General features: G+C 37.6%; 1 protein-coding gene across 3 annotated transcripts in view; it reads left to right on the forward strand.

Moving 5' to 3' along the window:
• PTPN12 (protein tyrosine phosphatase, non-receptor type 12) overlaps positions 1–17,178 on the forward strand; it is a 70,446-nt gene extending 53,268 nt beyond the window's left edge. The window contains exons 12-18 of one of the 3 annotated variants that reach the window (XM_027639817.1): positions 19–104; positions 7,424–8,376; positions 11,263–11,340; positions 12,660–12,748; positions 13,713–13,743; positions 14,528–14,644; positions 15,235–17,178. In XM_027639817.1, coding sequence (XP_027495618.1) covers positions 19–104; positions 7,424–8,376; positions 11,263–11,340; positions 12,660–12,748; positions 13,713–13,743; positions 14,528–14,644; positions 15,235–15,296 — 1,416 coding nt within the window. In that variant the 3' untranslated portion in view covers positions 15,297–17,178. The remainder of the gene's footprint in view (positions 1–18; positions 105–7,423; positions 8,377–11,262; positions 11,341–12,659; positions 12,749–13,712; positions 13,744–14,527; positions 14,645–15,234) is intronic. The other 2 variants (XM_027639816.1, XM_027639815.1) reach the window with 2 other exon arrangements.
• Positions 17,179–19,168: the final 1,990 nt, after the last annotated feature.

Here is a 19,168-nt window from a genome sequence, read left to right on the forward strand (position 1 = left end):
CCTTTTTCTTTTAATCAGGATGAAAACAATACAGAGAATGCTGTCAGTTCTTCAGATGCTGAGAAACAGGATTCTCCTCCACCAAAGCCTCCACGGACCCGCAGGTAGTTAACTATGTTAATAGACTGTTTTAAGCTGAAAGACTGAAAGATTGACGTGTTTCATTAATATAAAATAGAATAAAGCTACCGATACCAAAAAGATTTAAGAAAATACATTTTTTCTATTTATAAATAGAAATGTACATAATGCAGATAGAAACCTTGTAATTAACTCTAAATATAACCTTTAATATCTTTGAGAAGTCTGTATTTGAATATCTCAATCTTGCAATGACTATCTCTGAGTAGATAAGTACTGCTTTTGACTAGAGTGTGCCAACAGAATGCTGTTGTTCTTGAGAAGAAAAATTGATCTCACCAATCTTTTCATACAACAGAGGAAAAGGAAAATCCTTTCTAGCTCTTAAAATGCATAGACTTAACTTTAAAAAAGCCAAAAGTAAATCTGAACCAACAGATTCATCAGCCTAAAATGGGTACCCAACCTGAGTGCTAAGAGAGCTAAATAAGCAGCTCTCCTGAACTATGTGTCCAAGTCCCCTAGCTAGTTTGTGGAAGGCTTATAGGACCTTGGCAGGTGGTCTTGCCTGTGCTACATGGCCTGTAGTTAGATAGACATAAATAAGCACTTGGGTTTCCTGAAGTTGTAGAATGACATAAGAAACCACCAACCAGTTATTCTTACATAATAATTAGTCATAAGGAAAGTTTTATTGCTATAAAATAAAAAAAGAAAGAGACATGGAAATGAGTTGGGACTTTTTACAACCAAATGACACAGTTTGTGCTATGTAGGTAATATATTTTTTTACCTTATTTAGATTGATGGTAATGTGATTGTATTCAATTACGTAGATTAAGATGGTGACATGAGCTGTGTTCATGATGAGTTCCAAGCTCTTCTTGAAACTTAGTCACTGAAATTAGAATTATGATTTCTGTTCAATAGGTAATTTCCTTATTATTGTTTCTTGAAATAATCTTAGGTGCACATTGCTTTTTATAATTTTATATATTCATGTAATAATAATATATGCATAATTCATGTTTTAGCACACATCTGTATTGCATTGTTCTTTACTTGCTGCATTAAGTTAAAATCTTTTAATCTCTCCTTAAAATCCTGGTCTTTTTTGGACCTGTTTCCATAAATTCATACTTCCCCATCTGCCAGCACTGGCAGGCAGATTGGTTCCTTAGAGGTGAATAAGTGGAAGCTTTTAGCAAAGCTGTTGTCTTTCTAAAATGGAGATTATTTTTGAAAAACAATTAATTACACCCCACATGGAAGATGCTTCCAAGGAAAGACTTCATTTACTATTAGTCACATCTGCTCAGAATACCCACTAATAGCATGTTTTTTTTTCTTGATGAGGGAGGTAACTTTACAAATCTGCAGCCTGATTCAGTCAGGACATAGAGCCAGGTTTTGTGTATTGTGGGTGTTCTGGCATAGGTTGACATCCTTTTCCTGGGGAGGATGGGAGAGAAGAATCCATGAAAGATTCTAATGTAATCCCCGTATGGAGAAGGGAACATTTTTAGGTTGCCAGCCAAATGCGTGCTCGAGTTGTGTGTGTGCTGTCTCTAAAGAGGTTACAAGCAAGTTGCTAAAGCTACTACTTTTGAAAAGAAATAAGGCTTTTAAATTCTTTATATTCTGTGTTGTAGTTGGCTCTAGAGTGTGTAATTAGTAAAGCAACTTGCATTTTTTCAAGGGAAGACTTAGCAGTTGCTTTGTTTTCTAAAGCAAAAAGGGCTACAGTGACTAATAGTGCAGAGTACTGTGGGCCGGCTTGGTTCCAGGTGAACCTGCCCGAGATGATCCTGACTGAGCAGGAGGAAAGTTGGTTTATATCTCCTGACCTCAGAGTGCTTGTCTGCCATAGTGCTACCAGACCAAGCCATGTTTGCTTATGCAGTAAAGCTTATGATGCCTGTCAGTTGTTTTCTGACAGCCCGAAGGCTCTTTGCTGGATGAGAGGGTGACGTCTCCTCTACAACCCTTTTCTCTGGCCAACCTCTCAGTAGGGGGTAGAATTTTTCTGTGAAGGTGGCTTTCTCACCTGTCTCTTCTCTGATTTGTGACATTATTGTGACATTATTGTGACGTTGTCTCTGTATCTTCTTTAAACTTGTAGATCTCTTCCTCTTAAAGTGTTTGTGCTAAGCAAGGATGAGATGTCACTAAAGACTTTTACCATGTAAGATAGGAAGCTTACTCAGAGAGGGATAATTAATCCTTTTAGTACTTCTGTTGGCCTGGCCCTGTGTTGGGGAAGGAGTGCTACAAAGTATAACTTCTAGGCTGCTTTTATGTCTGTTTCTTCTTGAAAGTTATAAGTATCTTTAGGCTACTGATAGTAAATCCATATTAAATTGATATTTTGTTTACTTAGCTCACCATGAAGCATCTAGCTATATTTGCTTTGCAGAGGTTTTGGAATTGTATTGCCTTCCAATCTATTATCACCTTGTAATACTTCCATGTAATTAATATTTGCTGTACAATATATGAGCTTAGTTGTTTAGCCTAATGTCTCTCTCCATTTGATGTCAACATAAAAAAATTCTAATATTATCCCTTGATTATTACAGAGGTAAACAAGAGCAACTCATGAGTGCACACATCAGCACCTTATTCTAAAAATTGCTTGGCTTTGCAGTTGATGATTACTTCTAGTGAAAGTCACCTCGAACTATTAAATTTCTTTGGAGGACTTGAGGGGATGCAAAGTGTTCTTTGTTAGACATATTTATCTATTTTCAGATGAAGGCAGGAAGAGTATCTTAATATCTTTAAATATTAGTCCTTGAAATATTTGTGTATTTAGTAGTTAATTCTGAAGTATTTAGAAGAAGAAGTGGTTTATTTTAATCAGACTTGGTTACAAAAAGTTCTTTATTTTCAAAGTTTATTTTCAAGTTCAAATGCAGTTTGAAATAAAAGCAGAAACTCAGACATAAACTCACAGAAAACAGAGGTAACAGCTTTTTTGTATGCAGTGTAATGAAGAGCTACATGCTACTGTCTGAAGGAGAAAAGGTGAAATGTAGCAGTTTAACTTCTCATCAGATTAGTTTGGACTTCAGTCTAATGACGGTAAACGCATTTCCAGGGTTAAGTGTTATTCTGTTTCATATCAAGCCCTGCAAACTGTCTCTGCACCTTCTGCAAAGCTAAGATTAGTTGGTGTTCCATCTTAGTTAGCTGTCTGTAATTTGTGTGCCACAATTAAAAAACCAAAAAGCCTTGGTAAGTAAATTTTACTAGATAAATTCACCAGCTGGTTATCTTTATTCATTTGTTATACTTTTATATAATTTTTTTAACATACAAATTATTTGTAGTACAGTTTGCTACAGCTTCGCTCACTGAACTGCAGCTTTTCTTTCACATGGATGGCAGTGATTTAATGCTAAAGTAGAATAATGTGGTTGTCTAGCTTCAACCTGCTTATGTTTAGTTTAATTTTCCTATTTTAATTATGAGGGAGGGTGTAGAGCTTGGTATCTATTTTTGGTTGATCATAGCAGCTGCATTCCATGACCTTGGCATCACTCTCTTTTATTTGAAATACCCCATGCTATGCTGCATAGAATAACTGTGGATTACTTAAGGCTTTTTTTTCTTTTGAACACTGGCCAAGTTTCATTTAAATCTGAATCCATGGTGCCCAGTTTTAATAATATAGCTCTTTTCCTAATGGAATTTTAAAACATTCTAAAAATTTATAATGCATTGCAGAAAAAGCAAAAATAATGTTGCCATCATTTCATTTTAGTTTTGCCTTTTTTTCATGTATACATTTTTGGTGGAAAGCTGTGGGAGGGCTTTTTTTTTTTTTTTTTTTTTTACCAAATTGCAGTACTTTTGACAAACTGTTATTATGACAAAAAATTTTAAAAAGTCATCATCACCTAAACCATTGTTTACCCGTCACCTCAGAAGCCTTTGGCACCAGGGCTCAGGCTGAGTGGCAATAAAAGGGTACAAAAAAGCTGCCTTGATCACCTCAGGAAATTCCATATCCAGTTATGTATGAGGAAGTGCCAAGGTAGTCACATTCCAAGATAATAAGTAGCAGTGAAGAGACACTTCAAGGCTGTGTCATGACAAAGCTTTCTATCTCTTTAGTACACAGTGGGATTTTACAAATGTACGTGTGAAATGCTTGCTTTTGCAATATATAAAAGCAATACAGGGTTTATTTAAAGGTCTAATACAGGAGAGCTTAATTCTCTTTCTTGACTGACCTGGCTTTCTTTGGTTCACTGGCTCTTTCCTATCTCAATATCCTCTTTCATGAGCTTTCTGTTAGTTTCGTGGTACTTTAAGTCAAGCTGGTTTTACTGTCTCCTGTTGTTTGTAACAGTATTAGTAGTTTATCTTCAGATAATTTTCTACCTCTGGGGGGAGAAGTGTCTGTGGAGCACAGCTGTTGAAGGACATGCCCAAAGAATGCATTATGCAGCAGCCCAAAATGCCCAAGATTGTCTGGCAAGAGTTTTAGAAAAAGCTACTGCCAAACAGAGACCTTCTGAATGTGTACATATCCTAATACTTTTGCTGTGTGGAAACAAACAAAAGCATTATTTGCAATGCAGAACATGTGAAATAATAATATTAAAATGTCAGTAAAATGGAAAAATTTTTACCTATTGCATCTGTTTCCTTATTTGAAGAGAAAAACTACATAAGGATGCTATTTGGGCATCTTGATTTCTGGGGACAGATATCCTTCAATATTAATAAGGGAAAGAATGATTTTGACAAATAATTTCTCATTTGATTGCTGTAAGCTCCTATTTAAGAGTGAAGGAATGACGTCTAACTTTAAATATACTGGGGAACATTGTAGTAGTTCTGTTGAGCTGTGTACAGGGAAGCTGTTTAATCGACTTTTAGGTTGCTGATTTATGCAGCATTTCCCGTGTCATCAGCTCTATGGACACATGTGAGGGAACAGTTTGTATGCATGTGGGTCTCTGTTTACTAGTGAATCAAAGGGAGTAGAGTGATTTCATTGAACAGTAATTGGTGAAGAACTTAATGAATTTTGACTGGTATTGTGGGCCTGTAGCCTTGTCATCTACTTCAATGCTAATTTGCTCCTTTAGCTAATTGTAATGCCTAATGTTATGTCTGTACCAGATAAGAAATTAGTTTTGCTGATTGCATGTATAACTCTGGGTCAGGAAAATGAGGTCAATAAGGGAAAACCATTATTTTCAGTAGGAAGATTTAGTAGAGATTACTGATGAGCATCACTGCTGCTAAAGGGGGCATGTAAACATTTGTGCAAGTGCACTCTCTCTCTCTCCCTCTCCATGTCCCCCTCCCCCATTCAGAACTGAGGAGAGAAATCCAAGAGGAGGGAATTCTCCTGTCCTTAGAGTGTACTAAATTGGAGCACAACTTACATCCCCCCCTTCCCTGTCTTTTCTTTACTAATTCAAGCAAACAACTTAGTCTCAAGCTTATTCATTTTTTAACAACATCTAGAGGCAAAAGTTCCCAGTTACTTCTGTTAAATTGCTTTGATGTGCTTTGTATTCCTCCTGTTTTAATGTAAAGAAAAATAGTGATATACAAGCACAGGGAAGAGAGAAAGAGAAGAAATTTGAGACCCAACTCTTTGTGGCAGGAATCAAGCAGACAATGAAAGAGGTCACTCGGGAGAACTGCAAAGGGATTTGGGGTTTTTCAGATACAAAGATACAGTAACTTTTAGAAGATAATTTGGAAGCTGTGAAGCTTGCAGTACTTCTGGGGTTTGGGATTTTCATAAACTGAGAATTCAAACAGTTCTCTTTAGTATGGAATCCTTTGTAAGGATTTTAGTTCTTCAACCCATACTGCTGTAGCTTGGTGCTAGTGAAGTCACAGGGATGAAACATGTGCTGTAGCCTGTCCCAGGTCAGATATGCTTTTAGTTCTGTACAAGACTCAAGTGTGAGGCAGTCCCCTGGGGTTATTTTGTTTTGTTTTTCTGAAGGTCATGATGGTCTCAAGAATTTGCCCTTGATGAATCCATTTTAGGCCTGGTTTGGAAGTAGAGGAGCAAATCAGTTTGTATCACTTTGACTTTGTGATGTGACATGCAGACAAATAATGAGAGCCTGTCTGATGCCTTTCTCTTGTGGACAGGCAGAAATTCTTGTGCCATTGTGTGTTCCTTCACATGCTGGAGTGCCCAAAGCTAGATGGGATACTCCAAGTGGGGTCTCATGAGAGCAGACTAGAAGGGTAGAATCACCTCCCTCAACCTGCTGCCCACGCTGCTGGGGATGCAGCCCAGGATACAATTGGCTCTCTGGGCACATTTCCGGCTCATGTCCAGCCTCTCACCCACCAGCACCCCCAAGTCCTTCTCCACAGGACTGCTCTCAATCCCTTCAGCCCCCAGCAAACCCCAAAACCAGGGGTTTACTCTGGCCCAGGTGCAGCACCTTGTACTTGGCCTTGTTGAACCTTGTGAGGTTCCCATGGCCCCACTTCTTGAGTGTGTCCAGGTCCTTCTGATTTTTAAAAGCTCTGAATGAAAATTAAAAAATGCCTAATTTCCTGTTTGTAGACGAAACTTTTGTCAGTTATGCTAAATGCTTATAGTCAATTACCCTGCATCTAATCTGAAAGTAGAATGACCATATGCTTGAAGAGCTTCTCCTTTTAAGTAGCTTGAGATGAACTGCAATTGTAAGTGCTGTGGTCTCACTGATATGCACTGTATATATTTAGATCATATATATTCTACTGTGGGTGGTCTTTATACTGTATGCACCTCACGTCAGCTAACCTTGGTCTGCATCATTAGCCTTACAACTATTCACAGACTATTAAATACAGCAATATGAAAATAAAATCCTCCTGGGTATATGCAGAAAAATAAAAATGAAGGAAGATTCAGTATCAAGTGGGCTGTAAGGATTTTTTTTTTTTTTTGAAAGAAATAAATTTTTCTTGGCTTTATTGAAATTTAAATTCAAGTAGCTCAGTTTCTCTGAGCTACTTCAGAAGGAAAAAAGTAGTGAAATGCTGCCACAAGAGGGCCTGTCTTACAGCATCTTTGAGAAAATGCTTCTGGGAAAGGATGTGAGCAATCTTTGAACTATCAGTGAGGATTAGCTGTGGCCTAAATGCATGTCTTTGTGATGTTCTGAAAGATGTTTTGAGTGTGTTGACTTAGTTCTTGCCTACCCCATTAGTCATATTCTATAACCATTGTCTGTATGCTCTGGAAGCTCTGTGTGGAGTTTGATATTGGTATGAAAGCATTACTGCTGCGGAGGGAGATAGCTACCTAAAATCTTGTCAAAATACAGAAAACTTAGACAACTGTGTTTTGTTTGTTCTGCAGTTGCCTTGTAGAAGGAGATGCTAAAGAAGAAATCTTGCAGCCTCCAGAGCCTCTGCCAGTACCACCAATCTTAACACCATCTCCCCCATCAGCTTATCCAACAGTCACTACGGTGTGGCAGGACAATGACAGATACCATCCAAAGCCAGTTTTGCACATGGTTTCATCAGAGCATTCAACAGACCTCAACGAGAATTATAATAAGTCAACAGAACATTCAGGGAAGAACGAACCCAGCGAACGTGCAGAGAAAAGGCTGGAGCGCAACTTAAGTTTTGAGATCAAGAAGGTACCTCTTCAGGAGGGACCACGAAGCTTTGATGGGAACTCCCTGTTGAACAGGGGACATGCAATTAAAATTAAGCCTGTGTCATCCTCTGTAATTGATAAGAGCTTTAAACCACAGGAACAGATTTCAGGAGATTCATTTGTAGATGCTTCTCAAAACTCGCGTGTGGAATACAATGTGCCACAGTCTAATACAGCCTTAATACCTTCACCAGAAAGTCAGCAGGTGTCTGATACTCCACCAAGACCAGACCGTCTGCCTCTGACAGAAAAGGGACACGCCACGTGGTCACTACATGGGCCTGAAAGTGCACTGTGTACGTCGGCGTCAGGAGACACATCTTCAGACACCTTGTGTCACAGTGTTAAAACTCTCTCTCTAACATCAAACACCACAGTTGAACATCCTTCCAGTGATAATGTTGATCATACCCCTATTTCTGTCCGAGCACCCCTCTGTTTTACTAATCCTCTCCATTCAGATGATTCTGACACGGAGGTGAACTTTGATGGAGCCGTGAGCAAAAGCGCATCTAACGTGTCAACCGCAAGTGCCACAGTCTCTGCTGCCACTAGTACTGAAAACATTTCTGCCAGGAAAGTATTGCCAATGTCTATTGCTAGGCAAGACTTAACAGCTGTAACGTTTTCTGAAGATGGCAAAGGTAGGTTTCATTGAGGTTCAGAATTGCTACACTTTAACCTACCTGCATCTGTAGAGATGGACAAAATAAATTGCTTTTCAGTGCAATTTTCTACAGGTGAATTGAATCAGTGCAGTGTGGCAGCTTCAGAGAGGGCACAACACTTTTCCTGCCAGCTTTCAGTTTGCATGTGAACTATTTTTGTTATAAAGTACTACAGACCTTGATTAGCTGCTTCAAAAGCTTTATCGTGAGTGTTTATTTGATGCTTTATTTATAATGTGTTCTTATTTGTAGGTTTCTGTGTTATTGGTTGGCACATTTTTTTCTCAACTCCTAGTTTCATGAAAGTGTCTATAATAATAGAGGTTTGACTAGTCAAAGTATTTTCAACAGACTTGTCCAAATACAGAACAAATTCATGCTTACTGGTTGATGTGCTGTTCCTAAAAATGTAGATGTAACCTCATTTACCATACTGGTCTTTGAACTTGCTCATGATTTGGATCTTGCATTTTAATAGCATTGTAAATATTTAACTGTGCTTTCCTCTTTTTCTGTACGTGGCTGGGGTAGACAAGCTAATATTGCTGTTCATCTAAAAATCCAAGTTATGCTTTCTTAGCTTTTTGAAAATTATTTAGTGGCTTTTAATCTTTTACTGCTTTTTTAAAATTTTTTTTGTGAAAGGGAAGTTTGCAAGCTACAACGTTGTTTGTCAAAGGCAAAAGGGTCCCAAAACATGCAGATGCAGATTTCAGTCAGGCTGGCACACTTAGATCAGATGGAGGACAGAGCTGGGAAGAACAGATTAGGCCTCGATAACTGCTTGTGCAAAGGCTGTGGAGCTGAAAGGAGAACGTGAGCTTCTGGATTCAGCTCAGACTCTTGTGCTTGGAGCTGCTTACAGTGATGGCCTCGCCTCAGGAGTCTGTGCAGACTTCATGACTTTGAGGTGAAATGGGGCTCAGTGTATGATGTGAGGTGCAGAACCAGCTGAATTAAAAATACTGGCTTTGTGAACTAAGCTTTCATCAAAAGTCATGTATTCAGCAATGTGAACTCTTTTGCAGCCTTAAAAACAATCTATTTCTATAGATTTTTGTTACATTATGTATACAGACAGAACAATACTTGCACATACATGTATGTTTTTTAAATTGTGACACTTTAAAAATGCTCTGCAGACCTTACAAAGCCCTTTGTCATTGTTATTTCAACTTTATTAACTAGTCTTGCTTGGATTTGTTTTTTAGATTTACAGGCTATAGTATTTTTCCAATACTCCTTTTAGCCAGGATTTTTTTTGTCTTTCCCAGGGCAATAATTGTTTATCACTGTTTGGAAATCATTACCTCTCCATGCATCTCATTATGTAGATGCTATAAGAACGTGCAAATAAAATAAGTGATATGCCATAAATGATAAAGAATGGGAGGAATGTCACTCTAGAGTTTGTTTCATGTAACTGTGTATCAGAAATGTCCTGAAATAACAGTACAGCCCTTGTGCTGCTGGTATGTTGATGATTTCACAGGAATGGATTAAAATTCTGACATTAATTTTATATCATTTATCTCTTTTTATTTAGGGTGTATCTGATCCCTTTTTGTATGATAGTGAACACTTCCCATTTTATATTCTGGTTGCAGGTCTTGTAATCCCTCTGGAACTCAAGAATATAGAGTTATATGGCTTTGCACCAGTGATTCTAAGCCCTGTTTTACAGTGACTTTCTCAATTTCATACTTGCATAGGAGTCTTCTGTTTGAAGCTGGGACTATGGGTGCAATCATCGGGGAAACTTGCCTGTGAATTTACCAGCAGCCTAATTGCTTAACCATAACTGCTGGTGTGCATGATCTTACCGCATAGTTAAATCCTCTTTTTAATTCAAATGAAGTGAAAAGTAGTTGTACCCTGAGCTAAAAAGAAAAAACTCAAACAGAACAATAGAACAGGAACAACTCCAGAGCAGCAACAACACCCTAAACAAAACCCTAAAAACTCTCAGTTAGTGCATATCAGTGATGGCTTTATTTTCTGGTTTTATAGAGGCCATTTCCATTAATGAAGGTTTTCTTAGGCTGTGTAGTAAACTTGAGATGGAGCAGGTCTCAGAACTCACTTGGAACACAGTGGCTTGTACAACCTGATGAAATTCTGTCTCTGCAGCAGCAGGGCATGCTGGCAGGTCAAGCTCCATGGCTTCATTAGCTGAAATGCGTCTTCATATTTTTGAATCCTGTGCAGAGTACAGTTGTCAGATGAGATTTCTTATGGCAGCAGCTACTTTAAATTGTTTTAAACCTTTAATTACTGCTTCAGATTTTCTAGCAGGTCAGAGTGGGGCTTTTGGTGCCAGAAGAGCTTGTGTTAGTACACTCCTGAGAGGTGAGAGGGAACAGACTGGGGACAGGATGTGGTACTGGCACCAACAGTAGCCATCTCCTCTGGCTCCTATTTACCCTTCTGGTTGATTAACCTTGCACTAGACTGTTTAACTAGGTTATATCAGTGGTGTGGAAGCTGGTGGGCCCTGAGATGGACTTGGGAAGCAAAACTGGGACCTGAAATAATGAAGAAAAAGTATTCATCAGAGTTGTTGAGGTCTTTTTCCTCTAAATTATTTAGTCTGGAAATGTGTTTTCCTTTTCTTTGTTGCATAACACACAAACTGATCCTACCCTCTTAATGTGAACTTAGTGTTGTTAGCATGAAGTTGCTCCAGGGCATTAGTTTGGTAAACCAAAATGTTTTATAATATTTAGAGCAAACTGTTCTTTTGCTATAAGTTTTTATATCAAGTTTAGGATTATCTTATGTATCAAAAGATCAACTTCTAGAAGTTTGGGAGGAAAATCTAAGTGTGTTTTTTAACTTATTTAAATGTCATATTTGATTTAGATGCTGATGCTAGTGAAGAATCCTCTCCCCCGCTCCCAGAAAGAACACCAGAATCATTTGTATTAGCAAGTGAACAGAGTGAGTTTTTGATGTTTTGTGGTAACTGGAGATAAAATGTGAAAAGCATTTCAGCATTGTATTTGAATACAATACAAATACTCTCTGCTTTTGGTTAAGCTGTTGGAGCAAATTATAAAATGGAATGAAATCTAGCATGTATAGTAGCTTATTTTGAGGTTTAATTTTCACAAGCTCTTGAACACAGTGAAATTATTTTTCATCTTCTGACTAAACATGCTGTTATATGATATTTAAGTAATTGGAGACTTTGATATTAATGGACCTGGTTTTCGTTCTGAAGGGTATGGAAATGAGATACACTGCGGAAAGGCAGAACAGTTAGGGAATTTCCCAGCTATTTTGGTTTCCTACTGCTCCCAGGTAGGGAATGGGAATGCACATGAACAGTGCTTATCTGATTCCCCTTTCTTGGGGAAAGGAAAGATGATGATGCATCATACTGCACTGCATGTAGTGAACAAGCCCAGTTTGTTCAAGTTGAATGCAGTTCACTCTTTGCCTGTATCAAAAGGGTAACTGAAAGAAAAAGCTGACACAAATGATGTGCTTCTATTGTCATAGTTCATTCATCAAGCTAGTAATGGCAGAATACGAGACAGATTAATTGAAATTAAGTGATAAATTAGGCTTATGCTTGGTATCTTCCAGAAAACCTAATATGATGCAGTTATTTACTGAGGCTTTTGCTCAGTGTCACAATTTTTGGCCCAAGTAGTTAATCTAGATACTTTCAGCATAAAAACATTGAAGTTTTCTAAGTGTGTCCCTTGAGCATCATAAGCATAGGTAGTTCAGAGTCAAAGTCATCCTCTGAATATTATGGACTTACTCCTTTTCTGTGACAACACAAGAAACAAAGCTATTTCCTTTAAAAAAAAATAAATCTTTCTGGGACTGGAATAGCTAAAAACACTTCCATTTTGTTTGTGTTTTTGCATGGTGTCTGTAAAGGACAGGTATGGCTGGCCTGACTTGTATGTTAACTTAGGAGATCTGAAAAACATGTACTGTTACTGCACAGCTGATGTAACAAAATTTCTGAAACATCCTTGAAGAAGAAGCCAATTCCCCTGTTGGTTAGGAACCCTCAAAGGAAGGCAATGAACATCCATGCTGCAAGCACTGCAGTTGTGTATTTTGAATTACATTGTGGCATTTTGCCTTATCTTGAACGCTTTTCACGTAAAGAGATTTTCATGTTTTTACAAGCATTTAATCTAAAAAAAGTTGCTTTAGAGCACACTTCTAATGCTGTGTACTAATGCCTGATCATGGGCAGAGCTCAAGTATGTTGAGTTTGATTTAATTTTTCCTAGGCACACCCTTGCTGAAGCCAGCTGTGATTGCGCAGTCGGAGTGGAGCATATTGCGTGATCAGCATCTCCCTGAGCAAGCAGCCTCCACTGTAAGTGTAGGAGACAAGTCTATACTAATCAGTCATTTCTAGTTTGGTGGGGATAAACAACAAAAGGCAAAATACACACTTGTGAGAAGGTGCAGCTCTTGGTCATCTACAACTGGCCAGTTTTTCCTCCGCCCGAGCTGCTGAACTTATGTGTTGAGTGTGTTTTCTTTCCAAGGAAATTATCTGGTTTTCTAAGTTCAGCAATACTTTTAAGAGAAGTCATCCTTAATATACCTTAAATTATGGCCTTCAGAGTGTACATGTGCTGCTTTTATAGAGCTTTCTGTCTGCCCTTAATCAATCTTAGGTCAATTCAAACTGAAAGAGATCTACAGTCTCTTGTCTAACCTGCTGCATGAAGGAGGGCCTAAGCCCGGGCTGACCAGGGCTTTATCCAGTTAGGTCTTAAAAACCTCCAGATACCAGATACAGACTCTTGATATCACCCATTTCACTGCCTGATAAAGGTTTTCCCTAATGTCCATATCTATTTTAAACAAACCATTTTTTGCCCATTAGATTTCACTTTTCAGTCATCTAGCTTGAAGTCATCCAGCATGAAGAGCTGGCAGAACTTCAAAAGCATGTAAATCTTTTTTACATTTGTGCCTTTTTTTAATGCAACCCCAGTACCTCACTTCAAAATAATAAAAAACATAGATATGAGTTTTCAGGGGCTATAAACATAGTATGAGAACTAACCTACCTAATTTTGCAAATGATTTGTAGTGTCATATTTTCAAATTTTTATTAAATGCTAAGTAAGGTTCTAATAGTAAATTTTCTTATTAACTACTGTAGCATTTTTGTCAGCGTTGAAGCAAGCCAAAAATGTGAGGGAAAATAGGTATTTCCACAAATGTTGTACGTTTTTGGAGATGTTTTCATAATCTTAAATTTTTTATTTTCTTTTAGTGTTTTGCAAGTGGTTTATATAATTATTTTATATATCTCTCATTAACAGAGTTTGAAAACAACTTCACCTCTACTACCTGGTAAGTAGTGGAAAAGCTTTTCTAATTTTTTTTTCCAAAATAATGTTTTTCCTACTGAACAAAAATTTGCTTTTGCTGTGAAGATATCTAAGTAGATTGTCAAAACATTGGCTTTTCTGAAAAGGCCTTCTATTTTTAAACTGTATTTATATGTATGTTGCATATTTATCCAAGTCTTTAGTTTTTGTTCTTCTGAAAAGGCTTCAATAGGAAGTGTGGTCTACCAGCTGACGTTTAACTTTGCAGCAACCTGCTTCAGCTGTAACCTGACTGTCTGCATGTTTCTTCTGCATCTGCTTGAATGGGCTTGTACTGTCCACTTGGAGCTGCGTGTTAAATACCTGGCAGTTTATTTTAAAATAAGTTAGTTTAGGAAATATTACAGATTTACTACTAAAGTGGTTATACAAGTAATGCAACACATACTTACTATCATGTCTAAGCACCTTTAGCTTAGAAAGAACATGAACAGATGCATTTATGTTGATGCATTAAATGGCATCTTGTGGGTTTTTGCTATAAATAGATGCTATGTGGGATTTCAAATATCCATGCAAACTGTAAGACAAAACAGTAATCCAGATTTGGCAAGCAGGAATGTGTCACTGTCATTGAACATTTGCTTCATAAACAGTTTTGAAGTATCATTTTTAAGAAATGAGAAATTGGCTTTTAAAGCTTTATTTTTGTAAATAATATTTGATGCCAGTTGTTTTCTGGACTGCAATTACAAGTGGCATTGCCACAGCGGTGACTAAATGATTGTGGTCTGTGTGTTTTCCAGATCATCCTGAAAGAAGCAACAAAACACCAACTGACATTTTACCTCAGATTTCTTTTTCTGGTTCCACTGATACAAGAGGTCAAATTTCAGAATTTCCTGCAGAAGTAACAGATATTGGTAATTACAATTCATTCAAAACATAATCACTAGATGAATTAAACAGAGGATTCATTAACGGTACTAATTTGGATTAATGCTACTACCGTCTCCCTCCAGCTCTCTGAGATGCAGACAAATAAGCTGCCTTGTCTCTTCAGCATTGCTGAAGGAATTTTTCCCAGAATCAATGACTGAGTAATTCTTCACTTCATTTTTTTCAGAGTGTGTAAAATATAGAATATGTCAAATGGGATATAATGTCTCCAGAGCACTGAAAACTTTTGGAAATAATACCTGATAACTGCTTTGGTATGCATAGAAGGAGAAAAGAAAGATAACAAGGGCTGTAATACTGTATTTACTGATAAATACTTCCCAGTGAGGTTTAAATAGTGAACTATAATGATATACAAATTCCTCGTATTTCTATTTCCTGTGGCCATAGTGCCTTTAGAACTCCTCATGCTACAAAGTTGTTTTCTAGCCCTGAGAATAAACCTGTTCTGTAAGAGCTGGAGCAAGTCTTAGTGATCCTTCTGACTGCTGGCAGCGTTTGTGAGCCTGTGTTGTCTGAGTGGACAGAATATTAAATACATTTCTTTCCTTAGGTTTTGGTAACCGCTGTGCAAAGCCCAGAGGACCAAGAGAGCCACCCTCAGAATGGACGTGATCCAAGAACCAATGGACATACTATCATTAAGTTCTACTGGAAAACTCAAGTGCCACTGAGAACTAGAAAAATAGTATTCCACTTTTCTGGGGGGCGACTAACACAGAGCAGTGTAGATCTAACTATCCATGGTACACTCTTTGCAGTACATCCCACGCAAAACCTGACACATGGTTCACAACAGTGGATTCCAGTATTACAACTTAACTTTTTGCTGGGGCCATCTACCTGCCTTACTACACTTAGGAGAAAGTATTAATATGATTTATTTTGTAACTTCAAGTATTATTGCCTTAATGTCTTTTAACCCTGTTACACGCTGCTTGTAGACATATGTTAATATAGTAATACTTTTGACAGATTGTGTTTATGGACTACTTTTTGCTAACGTTTGAGTACCATGTATGCATTATTTTGTATATGTACAGGGCAAGTAAGTATATAATTTGATAAAGTTGCAATCATAAAATATTAACAGAAGATGTAAGAAATCTCTGCATGATCTAAATTTTTGTGTACCTTATTTGTAAATTATTTGCCCTGAAGTTTTAGAAAATAGTTTCTGGGGTTTTTTACAAAAATTGCTGGACACACACAGCCAGAATTGCAGGTTAGCAGAGATAAAGATTGTAATACATTTTGTAAATTGTAAGCAAAAGGTTATTTTTATATTATATACTGTTTAATTGTCAGACCTAATTTGTTCTGGTTTTCATCTAGTCATGGAGATTCAGTAAGTGCCTTGGAACAGTATTGAATTCTCTTAGCCTGTATATGTTACTTCAGTGTTTTGAGTTCATCTGGAACTAGATTATCAAAAATATTTGTACGTTTCTTAGTATATCTGACCTGAGAGTAAAAGAGAAACCATTTTGCATAATCAACACTCCTTAGTTTTCATTTTAGTGTTTCATCAGTTGCAATCTTTAGAAAATTCATCTCTATCACCTTTCTGTATAGTAGGATTTTACAGGTTTAATATGGCGTGTTTCTAATTTGGGAAAACCAGAACATACTGGTAAAAGGACTGTTTCAATACCACTGTCTTCTCTTACAGATGGGGAATACCATTTTTGTTGTTCAACGACTGTGTATGTAAGAAAGCAACTTATATGAAGGTTCACCTGGAGCCCTTGCAGCTACACTGTATCTTGGCAATATATTACGTCAAGAGTTAATCCTTATAAGGATTCCTTTATTAAACTTTTCTGTAATACAATCTTTAAATTAAAGAAAGTAAAAATCTCACTATGGGTGTTTTTACTCTTAGGAACGAAAACTGTGTTCGGAAGCGAAGTGAAACAGAGTGAAGTGTGGCAGTCTGGCTTTGCTTGTAGATCTTGTACTTGAACAAAATACTGACACTCAGGACCTTAGTTTTAGTAACTGCTTTAAAAGTTCTGGCCAGCAATAATGCCAGAGAAGCAGAGAAGGGTGTTTTGAGGAAAAATGTTCATTTTAGGTAGTGAAACTATTAATCTGGACTTTAGCCATGGAAACATTATGTCTAATTTACTACTTGTTCCTTTAGGGCCTCTCTGCTAAAAGAGAGCATTAACTGCCCAGATAGCAGCCCTGTAGTAACTTCCAAAAGGTGCATAACTTGCAATTACTGTCTCTGACTGTGGATTAATCACCATGTGCTTGGTACACGTGACAGACTGTCGAGCTGGGGAGCACTTTCAAAGAATTGTGTGTGCTATAAATGCTTCCCATGGATGTAGTTTTGCAATTATTCATTTAAAAATAAATATTTCAATAATATATGCCATCTGGGATAACCTGTATCAACCTTTATATTCCTGATTTGTAAACAGTTCAGAAATCTGGACTATCCAGCAGTTGGCAGAATAAAGTTGGCCTGAACTTTGTTTCCCTTCCCTCGTGTTGCAGATGATTAGCTTAGACTTTCACTCTTACAGAGCTGCAGTTTTGTAATGCAAGGTGGGCTGTCATCACCCCTGGACAGTCCAAATTGTTGTAACTTTTGGGGAAAAAAAAACTTAAATAAGAAAATTTCCAAATATGTTTTGGCTGTGCTTTTCAAGGATCATTTCCATATTTTTCTACCATGCAAATACACAACTGTGCAGGTAGTAGATTTTCTGCTTTTCACATATGAATTTCACTTAGAGCAAAGGCTGACCCAAATCTGTGCACTATATACAGGCCATCTGGCAATGTTTAATTAAAGAACATGCGGGTTCATCTGTTTTTCCCTTAGATTTGCATGGATTTGGATCATATTCCAGACTGAGTTTGTCATAGAAATTTTGCAGCCTTTCTTTACTTTAGCAGCAATCATCCTGTATGAATTTCTGTGCCCTTTGACAGAGCTGTTTTACAACTCACTGTTGCCTGCTTACATTCATCTGAGTTTTATATTTTCACCTATTGTATTTCAGATAAGATGACAATTTTAAGTGCAAGGTGAAGCCTGCTCAATGTCATTACTTTCTGTGTCCACTCTTGTGGGCGGTACAGAGATAACTGCAGGGCTGAGTGCTGTATACTGGGGAATTTCACACCATAACTTGGAAATATTATCCAATCTTAACAACTCTATAAAAAAAAAAACAAACAACCAAGACCTTTCTTTGTGGTTTATTTGAAATGGAATCAAAAGGAGTTTAGAGTATCCTTTGCAAATTATCACTGAATACAGATCTAGATCAAGTAATTTCGTACATGTATTGAAATCAATCCTGTTTAGCTCCAGATTTCCATGTTAATTTTTCTGAAAGCAGTCTTCAACTTTAATCTCTGAAGTGCAGCTTTTCAGGCATACAATTGACTTGATCACTGTAGCAAATTAATGCTACTCAACCCAGCTGTTCTTATTCATAACCACTGCATTAGCTTGTTTGTTCCTTCAGTATTTTTCTAATATTCCATTTCTTGTTTTTTCTAAATGTATTACTATTGAACAAATAATGCCGTAAATTATCACATCAAAAGAAGGATGAGTTCTCCGTGTTTTAGAAATGTGACTTCTCAAGTCTAAGAATAAAGCTGACCTCTACTAATATCATTGCTTATCTCTATTACACAGCATATTTTACGTTTTGCATTGATTTGGCAGGTGGAGTTCTATTTTGGTAAGTAATTAGAGCATTATGTCAGCATTTTTATTTCTTATCTGTTAGGAGAACCTGCTGTGTTTAGATGTAAATTGCCTTAAAGAAGTTTCTAACTTGGGAACTGGGCAGAAAAATTAAAAACTCAAAGAATTATCTCCGGGGGTTTGTGCACTGAAATTATTGGGTTGGGTTCTTTGGAGACAGATCTCTAAAAGAAAGAATGAGATCGAGTGTGACACAATGACTGGGCAGTGCGATCACCCCACGCTACTCCCAGAGTAGTTGTTGTAGCTGTAGATCACACTGTTGGGAAGCACCCAGCTATGAAGCTCTTGCCTGCAGCATAACCCTGGCACAGTACAGCCAGAGACAGAACCCAGCAAGCCAGGGTTGGACTAGGGAAAGACTAGTAATGAATATCACAAGGGGAGTTTGAGGAGGAACAAGGAGTTAAGGATTTTGGACAATGTAACTGAGCAAATAATCAAGCAGATACAATTGCACCCAACTACTTTTTGAATTTTTTCAAGCTTCACGGAGGAGTAACATCTCCACAGTATGAATGAACAAGTTGCAGTTACTGCAGCCCTTTGCCAAAGAAGGGCCTTTCTTGTAATCTTAAAATGCTCTTCAACTCTGAGGAGTTGAAACAGCTTCTAGGAAAGGTTATCCTCTGTGGGCTAAAATGCAAAGCTGAATGCATGGAACGCATGAAACTAGGACAGGGCATAGCTGGGACAAGCCAGTGCAACGCACCGACTGCCCTCCTGGAACCCTCAGTGTATTTTGAGC

This window comes from Corapipo altera, unplaced genomic scaffold (genome assembly GCF_003945725.1).
Source record: "Corapipo altera isolate COAL_440 unplaced genomic scaffold, ASM394572v1 1b, whole genome shotgun sequence".
Lineage (NCBI taxonomy): Eukaryota > Metazoa > Chordata > Aves > Passeriformes > Pipridae > Corapipo > Corapipo altera.